General features: G+C 47.9%; 1 protein-coding gene across 8 annotated transcripts in view; it reads left to right on the forward strand.

The window, feature by feature from the left end:
* LOC140418616 (adhesion G protein-coupled receptor B2-like) overlaps positions 1–19,774 on the forward strand; it is a 1,340,408-nt gene that overhangs the window by 1,210,709 nt on the left and 109,925 nt on the right. For all 8 annotated transcript variants that reach the window (XM_072502156.1, XM_072502149.1, XM_072502159.1 and 5 more), the window contains one exon: positions 18,715–18,886. In XM_072502156.1, coding sequence (XP_072358257.1) covers positions 18,715–18,886 — 172 coding nt within the window. The remainder of the gene's footprint in view (positions 1–18,714; positions 18,887–19,774) is intronic.

The following is a 19,774-nucleotide window of genomic DNA, read 5'->3' on the forward strand; positions in this document are numbered from 1 at the left end:
TGGATTAGCCGTTGGCTTAGAAAACCTGAATCAATGCCAATCTGGTGCACTGTTCTCCATGCCCAGTTATCAGAACATAAAAAATAGGATTAGGAGCTGGCCATATGTGCCCTCATACTTACACTTCCATTCATTATGATCATGGCTGATCTTCTGCTTCAACTCATCGGCTGGCATGGTGGCACAGTGGTTAGCACTGCTGCCTCATAGCACCAGAGACCGGGTTCAATTCTGGCCTTGGGTGACTGTCTGTGTGGAGTTTGCACATTCTCCCCATGTTTGCATGCGTTTTCTCTGGATGCTCCGGATTCCTCCCATCCAAAGATGTGCAGGTGAGGTGGATTGGCCATACTAAATTGCCCTTTAGTTTCCAAACGATTAGGTTAGCTTATAGGGATAGGGTGGGGTATGGACCTAGGTAGGGTGCTCTTTCGGAGGGTCGGTGCAGATTCGATGGGCCAAATAGCCTCCTGTACTGTAGGAATTCAATGATTCTAACCTTACTTTTCCACCTATGCCCCCTATTCTTTCATTCCCTGAGAGTTCAAAACACTGCCTTAATTATACTCAGCGATAGAGCATCTACAAATTCCTGGAGTAGGGAATTTCAAAGATTCTTAACCCTTTTAGTGATGACATTTTTCATCATTCGTCTCAAATGATCAACCCTTTATCCTGAGGCTAGCTGTTCTGGATTCTATCTAAATGTGGGCCATCTCCAACACCAAGCTAGCCCTTGAAACTGAAACATTTTCAATCCATTGTCAAGAGGTCAACAGTTAAAGGGCGGGATTCTCCCAACGGGAGTCTAAGTGCCGACACCGGAGTAAAAACCAGAGTGATTTACTCCGGCGTCGGCGCCCATTCCCAGGCCCCTATTCTGGGGCCTCCGTGGGGCTGGCAGGGGCGTGGTGTGATTTGCGGGGGCGGGGCCTCAGCGCGGCGTCGGATACCCGACGCCGCGTAAAAGACGCGCCGCCTTGGGTCCCGCGCATGCGCAGTTGAGCCAGCTCAATTCTGCGCATGCGCAGTTGGGCCGTGCCCTCCTGCGCATGCGCGGGGAACTTCTTACGTGCGCCAGCCCTGACCCAACATGGGGTCAGTGTTCAGGGGTCGGCCATGGCGGAAAGTAGGCCCAGAGGGGGAGAGTCCGGCCCGCTGATTGGTGGGCCCCGATCGCGGGCCAGACCCCACCGGAGGCCCCCCCCCCCCCGGTGAAAGAGCCCCCGCCCCCCCACAGGCCGCCCCCGACCGTCCCCGCAAAGTTCCCGCTGGCAGCGACCAGGGGTGAACGGCGCCGGCGGGACTTTGTCGTGTCGGAGCGGCCTCTCGGCCCATCTGGGCTGGAGAGTCGGCGAGGTTTGCAACTGCTTTTTAAAAACGTGAACCTCGCATAGTGAACCCACTAGGCACGCATAGGTATAGACCCTGGCGAGAGAATCATGCCCAGGCAGTATCCTGGCATTACCCCTGGCACTGGAGCCAAGGGTAGCTACATTGGGGAGAGGGCTCCCCCGTGCCAGTGGGGTCCCCTGAGTCCGTGGGGTGATGGGGGGGTGCCCTTTTGCTGCGGGCTGGTTCCGGCCCAACCCTGTCAGCATGATGGTGTGGGCCACGCCTTCAGATTTTTTATGCACAGTGCTGGATTATCTGCAGAGAAAAAACAGCTGTGCAGCCTGTGAGCTGCACGCCGTTTTTTACACCTCAGCCAGGACTCTGCAGAGAATGGAAAATTCCGACCAAAGTTTGTTACGGTAGTTGAACCAAAGGAATCTCAGCAGCCAGTCGTGGTAAAGCTTTCTTCTGCACCATGGGTTAATGGGCTAGTTGGCTGAATGGTTTCACATAATAGCATTGATAACTTAGTGCAGCACAGTGGCACAGTGATTTACACTGCTGCTTCACAACGCCAGGGACCTGGGTTCAATTCCGGCCTCAGGTAACTGTGTGGAGTTTGCACGTTCTTCCTGTGTTTGTGTGGGTTTTCTCCAGGTGCTCCGGTTTTCTCTCACAGTCCAAAGATGTGCAGGTTAGGTGGATTGGTCATGATAAATTACCCCTCAGGGTGGAGTTGTAGGAATAGGGCAGGGAATTGGGCCTAGTCCGTAGGGTGGTCTTTCTGAGGATTGGTGCAGACTTGATGGGTCGAATGGCTTCTTTCTGCTCTGTAGGGATTCTATGATAGCCAAAACAACGCACAGCGACAAAGAGCAGCACTGTGCTAACACAAACCACTAACATTGACACACCACATGATGGGTAAAATAACTGCCTTGCTCTTCATTTGAACATTGTGGATTGAGTTTATTTATCATGAATAACCTTCCAGAAGAAGCCAGATATTAATCTTTACACCTGACATCTGTTTCTGTCCATAGTTGACACAATGATGTGTTGAGCCATGGCTGCGTTGGGTAGCCTTAGATTCCCTAGTATTATCTTTACAATCTTCACCTCTCATCACAAAGTCTGGCATAATGAATAGCTCTAAATTATGACACAATGAGTGTTCCTCAAAAATTATAGTTTAATACATATGATTCTGTACTTATTGTACTGAGATTGAAAATATTCATGATGCGCCACATAAAACACAGCATTGTGCAGAGGGACATAAATAGAAGCATTGATGCAGATACTGACCCTATGGACTTTCAGAAATGCTGGTTACATTACTGTTGTGGACCACTGATGTGATTGTTGGCTCTGCTGACAAATGCACCCAAAACTTTACCACACAATTATGACCTGCAAACTGGCTGACAATACGAATGTCCCCTGAATGAGATCTAGCATATCACTTTAGCACCAAGCTGACCATGAGTGCCACTGGCAGCAACATTCATTTTTTAAAAAAAATATTTTTATTCTCTTTTTTCACATTTCCCCCCAAATTTACACCCAACAATAATCAGTAACGAATGTAATGTCAATCCCCATATCGATAACAATGATCCCATCCTCCCACCAAACCCCAAACATTAGCCCGCATTAACATAACCAAATGATAAAAAGGAATCAGGAATCACCCATAGTCAGCATTAACACATACAGTCCCTCTCCCCGCAACCCTCCCAGCCGCCCCCCCTAATGTTCGATGTGATCCAATTCTCGAAAGTGCATAATGAATAACGCCCATGAATTGTAGAACCCCTCCATCCTTCCCCTCAGTTCAAATTTGACCTTTTCAAGCATCAAGAATTCCAGCAGGTCTCCCCACCACACCAGGGCACAGGGTGGAGAGGTTGATCTCCACCTTAACAGGATCTGTTTTTGGGCAATCAACGAGGTGAAGGCTACAACATCTGCCTCCGCGCCCGTTTCCAACCCCGGCTGATCCGACACCCCAAATATGGCTTCCCGAGGGCCCGGGTCCAGTTTCACGTGCACCATTTTAGAAATTATCTTAAAAACCTCCTTCCAGTAATCCTCCAGCTTTGGACAGGACCAAAACATATGAACATGGTTTGCAGTCCCCCCTCCAACGTTCACACATCTTCTACTCCCTCAAAGAGCCGGCTCATCCTCGCCCTTGTATGGTGTGCTCTATACACCACCTTCAGCTGTATCAGCCCCAAACATGCACACGAGGTGGAGTCTTTCACCCTCCGGAGCACCTCACACCATATCCTCCATACCCTCTCCCAACTCTTCCTCCCACTTTGCCTTCATTTCCTTCCAGCGGCGCCTTCTCCTCCTCCAAAATAGCCCTGTAAGCTGCCGATACTTCCCCCTTCTCCAGTCCCCGTCGTCAGTTCCTCCTCCAGCAATGTGGAAGCCGGTTCTACTGGGCAGCTCTGTATCTCCTTTCTGGCAAAGTCTCGAACCTGCATGTATCTAAATATTTCCCCCTGTTCCAGCCCATACTTCGCTCCAAGCTCCTGCAATCCCGCAAATCGACCCCCAAGAAACAAATTTTTTAGTGTCCTAATTCCTTTCTCCTCCCATCTCCGAAAATTTCCATCCCACTTCCCTGGCTCAAATCTATGGTTCCCCCATATCGGCATTTCCCTTGACCCTGCATCCAACCCGAAGTGCTGTTGAAACTGCCTCCAAATTCTCAACGAAACTATTACTACCGGATTCCCTGACTATCTCCCCGGGGCCGCTGGCAGCAACATTCATATGTTACATATTGTGCAGAGGCCTGAATGAAATGCTACAGCTTTGTCAATATACCCATGTGAAATCTGAACCTTCATCGTCACTTCTCCTGCATCATTCAATGTATTAGAGTGTTGCGATCCCAGTTTTTATTCTAACTGGATGGGAAGATCCCAGAACGTAACCCTGGTTTAAAAGTCCGTAACGTTTATTTTTTTTTAATCAAACGTGAGGAACAGAGTCAGAGGACTGCTAATTCTTTTTGACAACAAGAAAAATACATTTATTAAACATGGAAACAAGATGGATTATAATGCAATATGGCAGGTAGCACAATGGTTAGCACTGTTGCTTCACAGCTTCACAGTGCTTGCGTGGTAAAGTGGACATTCTGAATTCTCCCTCAGTGTGCCTGAACAGAGTGGCGACTTGGAGATCGTCACAGTAACTTCATTGCTGTGTTAATGTAAGCCGACTTGTGACACTAAGAAAGATTATTATTTTTTACTCCCCCCTGAGCTTAACAAATACACACAGATTTTACGATTAACATGGATGAAAAAGTACATTTAAAGCTCCAATAATCTCATTAACACAAAAAGCCCTTTTTAAGCACACAAGATGCCTGTGGTCTAAAAGTTTCCAAACTATAATCCCCAAAACATGTTTTGAAATCTTCTCGCATAATCATGCTTTCCAATCGTGGTTTGCATTCTGAAATCCAGTCCACAATTTCCAAAAGACTCTTATGAACAGAGCTTCTGCTCCACTTTTACCAGCGAATCCACTCACAGGATATTACATCTACCAATTTCAGGATTTCCTTGTCTCAAATGACTTCCACTGTTTCTCACACTCTGATATCCAGCAAATGCTGTCTTCCGAATTACTTTAAAATTTGTTTCACAGACTAGTAAGACGTACCAATCTTTCGGATTATTTGAGGGACCTTTGGGATTACTTTAAAAACATAGCTTCCCACCTGCCGATTCCTTCTGAACTTTGGTCTGCGGTGCCCATGAACAATATCCTGTTCTATTTCTAAATTTTTAGAACTGACTGTCCTTAAATTTCTCTGGAGCTTGCTTTCTTGCATATGACTCAATTGTACTGCTTCTCTTTCCTCGAGCAAAGCTGAGAAATGTTTCCTCTCTGTCTATCTATCTACAACTACTTTTGCTTTCAGTTTAAAAAGAATAAGAACAAAGGAAACCTTTTTTGTTTACCTTACAAGGGCCTCTGTTTCCTAAGCAACATATGCATACATCTGCTTGTCTATTGCTTTTGCACACTGCAGCTCCCCCTATCACAGTAGAATCCCAGTTGGAATTAAAACCAACCATCACAGATACAAACATCTTTGTCCAGCATGAATCTAACTACAGGCCTTTCCAGGCTCACAAACATTAAATGCTACCCACCTATTTAAATGGAAAAAAAATCTTTGTCCAGTTTTGGGCGCGTTTAGTGTTTCTCAGTGCCGAGGGACATCCTGCTATTCAATGGCACTTTGTCGATTTTTTCCGGCCTCGGAGAGTTTCTCTCCACTGAGGCCATACTTAGAGTCACTTCCTGCTAGCACGCCCAGCAGGAAAGGCTCCTCACAGATCAGGGCACCATTTTGTTTGGCTGTCCGGATCTCTCCCTCCACCGTTCCCAACTCAGCTCCCCCCACCCATTTTCAACCACCCCCCAATCTCAAGGAGGTCCCTGGGAACATCTCCTCACCCCCCCCTCACCCTCCATCTGGTAAGGCCCACACAGGCCCAATATCTAACAGTGCTAATCTGGCATTTGGGCACCTTGGAAGTGCCACCGAGGCAGTGCTAAGGAGGCACCGCCAGGGTGCCCATGTGGCACTGCCAGGCTGGCAATGCCCAGGCACCAGAGGGAGTGGCAGGATGCCATCTTGCCCTGTTCGCAATCTTTCAAATGCCTTCACATCCTTCCTCAATATGGCACCCAGAATTAGACACAGTGCTCTAGATGAGATCCATCTAGTGCCTTATACAAGTTCAATATAGCCTCTTCCCTCTTGTAATCAATGCCCCTATTAATAATCTTTGAATCTGTCTACATATATGTTTCTGGAACATACCTCTTCATTCACCTGAGGAAGGAGCAGCGCTCCGAAAGCTAGTGACATCGAAACAAACCTGTTGAACTTTAACCTGGTGTTGTAAGACTTCTTACAATAAAATATAAGACATTATACACTTTTTTGACTGTTCTTTCAAACTGCCCTGTCATCCTCAATTACTTACGTACCCATACACCAAGGTCACTCTGTTCCTGCACCTCCTTTACAGTTTCTCCCTTTAGTTTATACTGCCCATATTTGTCCTGCCAAAATGAATCACCTTACACTCCTCTGCATTGAACTTCATCTGCCACTAGTCCAGGAGTTACAGATTACTGAAAAGGAGGTCAAGGGCACAAGTGGTGGTTTAAAGCAGTTTATTAAGAACCATCAATTTAGTTATGATATGTGAGTTAGATAGACAGGAAAGACATAGGATCTATAGCAGATGAGATAGTTTGCCGGTTTCAAATAGACAAAAGGGCTAATGAAGCAGGGTGAGAGTGTCAGTTTCTTCTATTCTCTTGAGAGCAAAATGTTAATTGGAGGCAGCATAGATCCACTTGGATTCTATCCAAACTGTTTTTCCCTTTTGATTACCCGCTTTTATACTTTATTTCTAGGGGGCAATTGGGCCTCTCACACTAATTACTAATTCAATAAAAAATTTCCATTCAAATGTCTGATTACTAAGCAATAGACATTCAAGGTATTTGCACACCTTGTATATATCCTTCCTTTTCCAGCCTCCTCTTGCTCTTGAGACTTTTTTGAATTTATTCTTTCATGTGATGTGAGCGCCACCGGCAAGGCCAACATTTGTTGTCCATCCCTAATTGCCCTTGAACTGAGTGGCTTACTGGGTTATTCCAGAGGGTAGTTTAGAGTCAACCACATTACTGTAGATCTGGAGTCACATGTCGGCCTGACCAGTTAAGGATGGCGGATATCCTTCCCTAAAGGGACGTTTGTGAACCAAATGGGTTTTTCCAAGAATCAATGATAGTTTCATGGTCACCATTACTGAGACCAGTTTTATGATCCAAAATTAACTGAATTCAAATTTGACCAGCTGTCATGGTAGGATTTGAACCTGTATCCCCAGAACATTAGACTGAACCCCTGGATTACTTGTCCAGTGATATTACCATTATACCACTTCATTGCTTCCATTGTAAGACATCTCATTCATTCAGTGAGTATTGTGATATTATAACTATCAGCATTGCAAGGATTAATGTAGTGTCGAGAGTAGCCACAGTTACAGCTATATAAGGCAGTGATGCTTGGCCTTACGGGAGGAGTGTATGCAGGAGTCAGCTAGCAAAGGTCAGAAGAGCAGATAGTGCAACTAAGGTTAGATTATAGTTTATACCAGTAGGGAGATTAGCAGTAGACGAGTGTAGTTAGATGTTATTGATCAATTGTGTATTCTTAAGGACTATGTGTCGAATCCCAGTTCAGTAGTGTAAATAAAATCATAGCTTTGTTTAAGTTAAAGCTATTTTGTGGTATTTGTGAACACCAAGCCAACCATCCTGAAATAAGCAACACAAAGAACACCACGTGATACCAGGAGTCTGTTCCTGATAAGCAACTACAGTTAGATTAGGTTAGAATAGCATTGGAGATTGAAGAAGCAAACCAGAAGCTACAATTCAGAAAAAATCTACAGTGAAGACTGATCAGAAGATGGGAGGTCTCAAGAAGCCTGACCATTTCAAGACACATGGTAAACTATGCTTTCTTTAAGCAACAGTTTGAAGTTGTTATTTCTGCCTCCGCGCTTGGAAATGCCTCAAACAAACAGAAAATAGCACTCCTACTAAATTTAACACAGAAATTACTTTCTCTTGGATCAACACAAGTTCTGGCTGTAGAATAATGAGTGGGATTCTCCTTTGGCCCACAGCGGAATCGGAAAACGCGATCGGGTAGAGAATCGCCTGTCAGCCGAAAATCAAAGCTGCGCTTGGTGCCAAACAGAATGCCATCCTCCGGTGCCTTGATAGCGCATGAATGCATTCTATGCCGCACGTACAGTAAACGCCGTTGGCATATCATTCATGGGCCCATCCCAGTATTCTCCGGGGCTCCTGCAAAGCTCAACCTGTGTCAGGGGCAATTATCTATGGAGAGGTTCCCTTGTGGTTTTAAAAATTGGGAAACAGACGCAGTGGCTGCTGAGGGAGGGGGTGGAGGTAGGCCATGTTCCCAGAGGCGTGACCATGGGGCTACCGGTTCTGCCTCTGGCATGGCTGGTGGTGGAGGCGGGGAGGGATGCCTAATAGGACCGGGGGTAACAAAGAACAAAGAAATGTACAGCAGAGGAACAGGCCCTTCGGCCCTCCAAGCCCGTGCCGACCATACTGCCCGACTAAACTACAATCTTCTACACTTCCTGGGTCCGTATCCTTCTATTCCCATCCTATTCATATATTTGTCAAGATGCCCCTTAAATGTCCCTATCGTCCCTGCTTCCACTACCTCCTCCGGTAGTGAGTTCCAGGCACCCACTACCCTCTGCGTAAAAAACTTGCCTCGTACATCTACTCTAAACCTTGCCCCTCTCACCTTAAACCTATGCCCCCTAGTAATTGACCCCTCTACCCTGGGGAAAAGCCTCTGACTATCCACTCTGTCTATGCCCCTCATAATTTTGTATACCTCTATCAGGTCGCCCCTCAACCTCCTTCGTTCCAGTGAGAACAAACCGAGTTTATTCAATCGCTCCTCATAGCTTATGCCCTCCATACCAGGCAACATTCTGGTAAATCTCTTCTGCACCCTCTCTAAAGTCTCCACATCCTTCTGGTAGTGTGGCGACCAGAATTGAACACTATACTCCAAGTGTGGCCTAACTAAGGTTCTATACAGCTGCAACATGACTTGCCAATTCTTATACTCAGTGCCCCGGCCAATGAAGGTAAGCATGCCGTATGCCTTCTTGACTACCTTCTCCACCTGTGTTGCCCCTTTCAATGACCTGTGGACCTGTACTCCTAGATCTCTTTGACTTTCAATACTCTTGAGGGTTCTACCATTCACTGTATATTCCCTACCTGCATTAGCCCTTCCAAAATGCATTACCTCACATTTGTCCGGATTAAACTCCATCTGCCATCTCTCCGCCCAAGTCTCCAGACAATCTAAATCCTGCTGTATCCTCAGACAGTCCTCATCGCTATCCGCAATTCCACCAACCTTTGTGTCGTCTGCAAACTTACTAATCAGACCAGTTACATTTTCCTCCAAATCATTTATATATACTACAAACAGCAAAGGTCCCAACACTGATCCCTGTGGAACACCACTGGTCACAGCCCTCCAATTAGAAAAGCATCCCTCCATTGCTACCCTCTGCCTTCTATGGCCTAGCCAGTTCTGTATCCACCTTGCCAGTTCACCCCTGATCCCGTGTGACTTCACCTTTTGTACTAGTCTACCATGAGGGACCTTGTCAAAGGCCTTACTGAAGTCCATATAGACAACATCTACTGCCCTACCTGCATCAATCATCTTAGTGACCTCCTCGAAAAACTCTTATCAAGTTAGTGAGACACGACCCCCCCTTCACAAAACCGTGCTGCCTCTCACTAATACGTCCATTTGCTTCCAAATGGGAGTAGATCCTGTCTCGAAGAATTCTCTCCAGTAATTTCCCTACCACTGAAGTAAGGCTCACCGGCCTGTAGTTCCCGGGATTATCCTTGCTACCCTTCTTAAACAGAGGAACAACATTGGCTATTCTCCAGTCCTCCGGGACATCCCCTGAAGACAGCGAGGATCCAAAGATTTCTGTCAAGGCCTCAGCAATTTCCTCTCCAGCCTCCTTCAGTATTCTGGGGTAGATCCCATCAGGCCCTGGGGACTTATCTACCTTAATATTTTTTAAGACACCCAACACCTCGTCTTTTTGGATCACAATGTGACCCAGGCTATCTACACCCCCTTCTCCAGACTCAACATCTACCAATTCCTTCTCTTTGGTGAATACTGATGCAAAGTATTCATTTAGTACCTCGCCCATTTCCTCTGGCTCCACACATAGATTCCCTTGCCTATCCTTCAGTGGGCCAACCCTTTTCCTGGCTACCCTCTTGCTTTTTATGTACGTGTAAAAAGCCTTGGGATTTTCCTTAACCCTATTTGCCAATGACTTTTCATGACCCCTTCTAGCCCTCCTGACTCCTTGCTTAAGTTCCTTCCTACTTTCCTTATATGCCACACAGGCTTCGTCTGTTCCCAGCCTTTTAGCCCTGACAAATGCCTCCTTTTTCTTTTTGACGAGGCCGACAATATCACTCATCATCCAAGGTTCCCGAAAATTGCCGTATTTATCTTTCTTCCTCACAGGAACATGCCTGTCCTGTATTCCTTTCAACTGACACTTGAAAGCCTCCCACATGTCAGATGTTGATTTGCCCTCAAACATCCGCCCCCAATCTATGTTCTTCAGTTCCCGCCTAATATTGTTATAATTAGCCTTCCCCCAATTTAGCACATTCATCCTCGGACCACTCTTATCCTTGTCCACCAGTACTTTAAAACTTACTGAATTGTGGTCACTGTTACCGAAATGCTCCCCTACTGAAACATCTACCACCTGGCCGGGCTCATTCCCCAATACCAGGTCCAGTACCGCCCCTTCCCTAGTTGGACTGTTTACATATTGTTTTAAGAAGCCCTCCTGGATGCTCCTTACAAACTCCGCCCCGTCTAAGCCCCTGACACTAAGTGAGTCCCAGTCAATATTGGGGAAGTTGAAGTCTCCCATCACCACAACCCTGTTGTTTTTACTCTTTTCCAAAATCTGTCTACCTATCTGCTCCTCTATCTCCCGCTGGCTGTTGGGAGGCCTGTAGTATACCCCCAACATTGTGACTGCACCCTTCTTATTCCTGATCTCTACCCATATAGCCTCACTGCCCTCTGAGGTGTCCTCTCGCAGTATAGCTGTGATATTCTCCCGAACAAGGAGCGCAACTCCGCCTCCCCTTTTACATCCCCCTCTATCCCGCCTGAAACATCTAAATCCTGGAACGTTTAGCTGCCAATCCTGCCCTTCCCTCAACCAGGTCTCTGAAATGGCAACAACATCATAGTTCCAAGTAGTAATCCAAGCTCTAAGTTCATCTGCCTTACCCGTAATGCTCCTTGCATTAAAACATATGCACTTCAGGCCACCAGACCCGCTGTGTTCAGCAACTCCTCCCCGTCTGCTCTGCCTCAGAGCCACACTGTCCCTATTCCCTAGTTCTCCCTCAATGCTCTCACCTTCTGACCTATTGCTCCCGTGCCCACCCCCCTGCCATACTAGTTTAAACCCTCCCGCGTGACACTAGCAAACCTCGCGGCCAGGATATTTATGCCTCTCCGGTTTAGATGCAACCCGTCCATCTTATACAGGTCACACCTGCCCCGGAAGAGCTTCCAGTGGTCCAGATAACGGAAACCCTCCCTCCTACACCAGCTGTTTAGCCACGTGTTTGTCTGCTCTATCTTCCTATTTCTAGCCTCACTGGCACGTGGCACAGGGAGTAATCCCAAGATTACAACCCTCGAGGTCCTGTCTTTTAACTTTCTGCCTAGCTCCCTGAACTCCTGCTGCAGGACCTCATGCCCCTTCCTGCCTATGTCGTTAGTACCAATATGTACAACGACCTCTGCCTGTTTGCCCTCCCCCTTCAGGATTCCCTCTACCCGTTCGGAGACATCCTGGACCCTGGCACCAGGGAGGCAACATACCATCCTGGAGTCTCTTTCACGTCCACAGAAGCGCCTATCTGTGCCCCTGACTATAGAGTCCCCTATTACTATTACTCTTCTGCGCTTTGACCCTCCCTTCTGAACATCAGAGCCAGCCGTGGTGCCACTGCTCTGGCTGCTGCTGTTTTCCCCTGATAGGCTATCCCCCCCGACAGTATCCAAAGGGGTACTGTTTGAGAGGGGGACAACCACAGGGGATTCCTGCACTGACTGCCTGCCCTTTCTGGTGGTCACCCATTTCTCTGCCTGCACCTTGGGTGTGACCACATTTACATAAATGCGATCTATGACGCTTTCCGCCACCTGCATGCTCCTAAGTGCATCCAATTGCTGCTCCAACCGAACCATGCGGTCTGTGAGGAGCTGCAGTTGGGTGCACTTTCTGCAGATGAAGCCATCCGGGACGCTGGAAGCCTCCCGGACCTGCCACATCTCACAGTCAGAGCACAGCACCCCTCTAACTGACATTGCGTCAATTAATTAAAATTAAAATTTGTCTTTTTTTTAAATACTTTTTTTAAAAATTGCAAAGTTACTGTCAACCATCTGTTTCCTAGCACTAGATTTCTAATAGAAATGCGATAGCTAACTATAATACTCTCCGATATCCTCTAAATTATAATTAAGTTATGATGTTTAATTAGTTCCCAAATACTCAAATTTTTTTTAAAAATTTAGGTTAGAATCCCAACCAGCCACTCTGGCCACAGCTTTTCTGTGATGTCACCCCGACACACACAATTTGAAAAAAGGTATAAAAGTAAAAATAAGTAAAAATCACTTACTTGCCTTCTTACCTTCTGAGTGTCTGAGATATTCTCAGGTTCTCTCGCTGACAGAGGCTGCTCCTCCACCTCCGAACCTTGACCTGCACAATGCTAATAATATAATAATAATATAATATGGCACTTACCTTACACCAATGGGTCTTATTATTAGGTTAGAGGAGGAGGGCGGGTGGGAGACACTACACGTGTAGTGTCTCGGGTTTCCTCTCCACCAGAATTTATTGGTTTGGGGGAGGGGGGGGGGGACTTGCCAGAGGTCGAACTTCCGGTTCCCGCCTCATATAAAAACAAATAAAACAGAAAAGAAGAACAGACACGGGACCAGGCAAGGCTTTTTAAATACACTACTCACCTCCAAGAAGGCCCCTGCGCACCGCTGTCCGCCGAAATCCAAAGGGCTGCTCCTGTAAAGGTAAGGTTTTTAAATACACTACTCGCCTCCAAGAAGGCCGCTGCCGCCGAAATCCAAAGGGCTGCTCCTGTAAAGGTAAGAGCTTTTAAACTCACTACTCACCTCCCAGAAGGCCCCTGCGCACCGCTGCCGCCGAAATCCAAAGGGCTGCTCCTGTAAAGGTAAGGTTTTTAAATACACTACTCACCTCTAAGAAGGCCCCTGCGCACCGCTGCCGCCGAAATCCAAAGGGCTGCTCCTGTAAAGGTAAGAGCTTTTAAACTCACTACTCAACTCCCAGAAGGCCCCTGCGCACCGCTGCCGCCGAAATCCAAAGGGCTGCTCCTGTAAAGGTAAGGTTTTTAAATACACTACTCACCTCCAAGAAGGCCCCTGCGCACCGCTGCCGCCGAAATCCAAAGGGGTAGTAGCGGGGAGTCACCAGGGGATGGGCTGTCTCGGGGTGACTCCTCCAGGATGGGATATCCAGACTAGGACCGTCGTTGCCGTAGCCTGCAGGGTAGTCACCTTGCTGCACACCCCACTGACCGCCCACCAGAGGGCAACACCACTGGATAAAAGCAAATTACTGCAGATGCTGGAAGCTGAAACGAAAGAGAAAATGCTGGAAAATCTCAGCAAGCCTGGCAGCATGTGTCGGGAGAGAAAACATAAGAACTAGGAACAGGAGTAGGCCATCTGGCCCCTCGAGCCTGCTCCACCATTCAATGAGATCATGGCTGATCTTTGTGGACTCAGCTCCACTCTCCCGCCCGTGCACCATATCCCCGAATCCCTTTATTCTTTAGAAAGGTATCTATCTTTTTCTTAAAAACGTTTAAATAAGGAGCCTCAACTGCTTCACTGGGCAAGGAATTCCAGAGATTCACAACCCTTTGGGTGAAGAAGTTCCTCCTAAACTCGGTCCTAAATCTACTTCCCCTTATTTTGAGGCTATGCCCCCTAGTTCTGCTTTCCCCAACCAGTGAAAACAACCTGCCCGCATCTATCCTATCTATTCCCTTCATAATTTTATATGTTTCAATAAGATCCCCCCGCATCCTTCTAAACTCCAATGAGTACAGTCCCAGTCTACTCAACCTCTCGTCATAATCTAATCCCCTCAACTCTGGGATCAACCTCGTGAATCTCCTCTGCACTCCCTCTAGTGCCAATATGTCCTTTCTCAGGTAAGGAGACCAAAACTGAACACAATACTCCAGATGTGGCCTCACCAACACCTTATATAATTGCAGCATAACCTCCCTCGTCTTGAACTCCATCCCTCTAGCAATGAAAGACAAAATTCGATTAGCCTTCTTAATCACCTGTTGCACCTGCACATCAACTTTTTGCGACTCGTGCACCAGCACACCCAGGTCCCTCTGCACAGCAGCATGTTTTAACATCTTACCGTTTAAATAATAATCCATTCTGCTGTTACTCCTCCCAAAATGGATAGCCTCACACTTGGCAACATTGAATTCCATCTGCCAGACCCTAGCCCATTCACCTAACCTATCCAAATCCTTCTGCAGACTTCCGGTATCCTCTGCACTTTTATGCTTTTCCACTCATCTTAGTGTCATCTGCAAACTTTGACACATTGCACTTGGTCCCCAACTCCAAATCATCTATGTAAAATGTGAACAACTGCGGGCCCAACACTGATCCTTGAGGGACCCCACTAGTTACAGGTTGCCAACCAGAGCTAACCAAAGAGCTAACGTTTCGAGTCCAATGACTCTTTGTCAAAGCTGAAAGAGAAAATGCTGGAAAATCTCAGCAAATCTGGCAGCATCTGTAGGGAGAGAAGAGAGTTAACGTTTCAAAGCTTTGACAAAGAGTTATCGGACTCGAAACGTTAGCTCTTTTCTCTCCCTACAGATGCTGCCAGACTTGCTGAGATTTTCCAGCATTTTCTCTTTCGTCATAGGGCAACACCAGCTATATGGGTGCAACCCCATCCCTAACCCCTCCTTCCACCCACTCCAATACCTCCTTGCACCACCCACCCACGGCCGGGCACCACCCGTCGGTGGAGCATCACGCAGCCCACCCAAGGGCAATGCCCATGGTAGCCCCTACAGGAGGGCGCCATACGGGGACCGTAGGGCATACCGCTGGCATGGACAGCACCAGCCACTGTACCCCTGCCGACAAGGATGGGTGCCGGGCACTGATGGGCCAGGGGTGCGATGTAGAGGGCAGAGTGCGGAGGGAGTGGTCTTCACAAGCCGAAAATAGTTCCACTCCGTGAATGTGCAGCTGGGGTGCAACATCATCCATGTTTGCAGCCGGTACCCAGGCAGCGTGCACGGCGGCTTCATTCTGGCACACTCAATGGTTCCCGACACCTTCTAGGCACTTCTCCGGGTCAGGGGTTGGCTCCTTGGCAACTGCGGTTATCCACTGCGGTCATGACTGATGATGCCTACCCGGAGGTCACAGACCCAACAATTGAATTATAGTCATTTTTATGTAGGCAATTTGCCAGTCGTAAATAGCAAAGCCACATAAAAACAAATGAGATAAATTACCAGTTAAATTTGCTCAATGATACTGATTGAGTAAGGAACGTTAGCTAGGACACCAGCATAACTCACTGTTCTTTTGTGCCAGACAATAGCATACGTCCACCTGGACAAGCAGACAATAGCTCACTTAGCATTTCATTTGAAAGAGAGCACTTCCGATAATGCAGTGTTCTCACCATACTGCACTGAGGTCCTAATCTGTATTATAGACTTAAGCTCTGGGGCAAAATTCTCCGGAAACGGCGCGATGTCCACCGACTAGCACCCAAAACGGCGCAAATCAGACGGGCATCGCGCCGCCCCAAAGGTGCGGAATGCTCCGCATCTTTGGGGGCCGAGCCCCAACCTTGAGGGACTAGGTCGGCGCCGGACGAATTTCCGCCCCGCCAGCTGGCGTGGAAATTACATCTCCGGGCGGCGCATGCGCGGGAGCGTCAGCGGCCGCTGACGGCATTCCCGCGCATGCGCAGTGGAGGGAGTCTCTTCCGCCTCCGCCATGGTGGAGACCGTGGCGGAGGCGGAAGGGAAAGAGTGCCCCCACGGCACAGGCCCGCCCGCGGATCGGTGGGCCCCGATTGCGGGCCAGGCCACCGTGGGGGCACCCCCCGGGGCCAGATCGCCCCGCGCCCCCCCCAGGACCCCGGAGCCCGCCCGTGCCGCCTTATCCCGCCAGTAAGGTAGGTGGTTTAATTTACGCCGGCGGGACAGGCATTTTAGCGGCTGGACTTCGACCCATCCGGGCCGGAGAATCGAGCGGGGGGGCCCGCCAACCGGCACGGCGCGATTCCCGCCCCCGCCGAATATCCGGTGCCGGCGACTTCGGCAACCGGCGGGGGCGGGATTCACGCCAGCCCTCGGCGATTCGCCGACCCGGCGGGGGGGTCGGAGAATCTCGCCCCTGTAGTGGGATTTGAATCCATGGTGGCACTTTATGACCCCTCCCATCAGTGGGATTTTCCGGTTCTGCCGAAGTCAATCTACAGCTTGCTGCATTTTCCGGTCCTGCCCCCACTGCAGTTGGGCTGTAAAATTCCACTCCGTGACATTTTGAACCGAAGTTCAGAATTTTACCTACTGAACTAACCTGACACTTCGCACAATGATACATGGTCAGTTGGTCCCAGGACCACAAAAGTCTACTATATCCTTGCCCATGAAAATTAATACTTATCCACTGGTTCTGTGGGTTCATATTACAGCCTAGAATATGTAACAGCACTATCACAGAAAGATTAAGATGTATTTGCTGCATTGGAGAAAGTTTTGGAGCATGTCAGATTTCTTAAGCCCATTCTTAAGACATCACAGAGAAGCTTACCATGTTGGCAGTTTGTGCTTTCACACTGCACAACTGTGAACATTACGCTTAATCTTCACAACACTTTCATATTTAAATTACACCTTGAAAATTGGCTGAAGCAAGTGTATAATTGCAGTGAGATTGTTCGGAGAGAAACATTTGTCCAGACTTCATGGAGCTTTAGAAAGTATTTATATTGTGTCTTTCACTTAAACAAAGTGTCCCAAAACAATTTAGAAAGGTATTATCAAACAAAATATGACAGCAAGCCACAATAAGGAGATATTAGGAAAGATGATCAAAAATCTGGTCGAAGGTGTAGGGTTTAAGAAGAGTCTTAAAGGAGAAAAATAAGTTAGTGAGGTTGGCTGAAAGTGTGATAGAATAGGCAAGTCTGGAGATAACAAAAAGTGTTAGCAGCAGAAGACTGCAGAGGGAGGGATGGATACAGGCACTGTTGTGGAAATAGGCTGTTTTAGTCAGGGAAATTTCAATCCATGATAAGTGCACAACCCTAATCTGTAACAGTGGTTCTGATATCATTCACAGTGACTCCTTGCTAATAACAGCACATTCTCAGGACGCCTCCCAGTAGTAACACTCTCAGGGACCCTCTGGTAATATCAATACATTCCCTAGGGACCTCCTGTATTATTTACGCACTGTGAAGTGTGGTGATATACATCACTGTAAGTACACAAAGGGTTAGTGTACATACACTACACCCAGCTAGACACTAGGGGGAACACCAGAGACATGACATGCAGACAGTCAACCAATAGGTCAGTAAGATAGGACACGACCAATGGGCAGTCACGATACACACAGAGGTGACACTACCACAGGAGGGCATTACGCCAACCCATATATAAGGACACTGCACACATGATCTTCCTCTTTCCAGTGGAGACTCTCAGTGAGTACAGACACAGGGTTGATTGAAACACATCACTCCCACCACGTGGATTGTAGCAGACTGGTTAGTCAGTCTGAGTAGCTATAGCAGGATTAACAGTAGCGTCGAATCCAAGTAGGAGAATTGTTAATAGTTCAATAAACGTGTTGAAGCTATCTCCAAGTCTGAACCTTCCTTTGTCAGAGTGCATATCAAGGAAGCAGCTTATGCTACGTCAAGGGCATAACAAAAGATTCAGGGACCCTCTGGTAATATAAACACATTCCCTAGGGACCTCCTGTATTTACTCACTGTGAGGGACCACTGTTAATATTGTCATACCACAGGAAATCTCATAATATTGACAAAGCTGTAAGGGATCCTTGGAAATAATGAAACATCCTCAGAGACTTCTATAATATTGACACACTGTCAGGGAACTACAAATATTACTGAGGACCTGTGGAAATACAGTTGCACTCTTACAGTGTGAGGGGGCCATGCCAATTTCTGAAAGACTGCATCTACTTGAAGGAAATCATGTAATTGCGGAACATATTCTTCATTAATATTGGCAGCAACAGAAATAATGAACCAGAAAGTCAACAAACACAGCAATCTGATGACCTCAGTGACCTTTTGAATCACCTTGCAGAACTGCTAGCCTCAGAATCCTAGTTTGAAAGTCTTGGTTAATCTGCTGTTTAAATTAAGAACACGGCATGACATTTAAAAAAACAATTCGAATCTCATGCTTCTAAATTATGAACTGGTAACTGCGTCTATACTGAATATAATTTATCACATTTACCATTTTAATTAAGGCTGCCATTCTTCTCTGTTCCTCCAGGGCATCTCTGTGGAGCTCATGCGTTGTTCTCCCGTTGCTGGCACTGACCTGGATGTCAGCTGTTCTGGCGATGACCGACAGGCGATCGATTTTGTTTCAAATACTGTTTGCTGTTTTTGACTCCGTCCAAGGATTTGTTATTATCACAGTCCACTGCTTCCTGAGGCGAGAGGTATGTGCAGTCACATAGTAAACTTCTTCTCTACAAATCAACTGCACTGAGGGAGGACCCTCACTCCTCAGGGGTGTAACAATGTGTGTACAATGTAAGCAACATTTTTTTTAAATGCCTGAGCTGAGGCTGCTGCTAGTGGAACTCTTGTGCACTGGTATGCCCCACATGGCTCAAGCTGGTGAACATGGATTGGAAGCAGAGATTTGTCTCCTGCGAATACCTGCCCTCAGACCAGATGCAGGGTTGGAGAGGGTCTGAATCATGCATAAAGGCAAGGGATGTCCAGTATTGTGGTCCAGTTTTCAATGGGCGGGATTCTCCACTCACGCGCCGAAGTGCCCACGCCATCGAGGTTCACGACGGCGCGAAACGGCCCCGATCCCTACCGATTCAGGCCCCGACAATGGACTAGGATCGGGGCCGCATCATCTCCACGCGCCAGGCCTTGTCGCCGCGTAACGGCGGCGCCGCATAGCGCATAGATGATGTGGCCGGCGCCACATAACTGGCGTCACCCGCGCATGCGTGGTTGCCGTGCTCTCTGAGTCCGCCCCGCAAGAGGATGGCGGACGAATCTTGCGGGGCCGCGGGAGGAAGGAGGTCCTCCTTCAGAGAGGACGGCCCGACGATCGGTGGGCACCGATCACGGGCCATGCCACATTTCATTTCATAGAATTTACAGTGCAGAAGGAGGCCATTCGGCCCATTTGAGGTAAGCCCCTGTGCAGGATCCCCCGCAGGCCGCCCCCCCCAGCGTTCCCGCGCTGTTCCCGACAGCAGCGACCAGGTGTGAACGGCGCCGGGGGGAACCCGCCGTTTTGGCCTGGCCGCTCGGCCCATCCGGGCCTGAGAATAGCGGGGGTGCCGGAGAATCGCCATTTTGGG

Source organism: Scyliorhinus torazame, chromosome 1 (assembly GCF_047496885.1).
Source record: "Scyliorhinus torazame isolate Kashiwa2021f chromosome 1, sScyTor2.1, whole genome shotgun sequence".
NCBI lineage: Eukaryota > Metazoa > Chordata > Chondrichthyes > Carcharhiniformes > Scyliorhinidae > Scyliorhinus > Scyliorhinus torazame.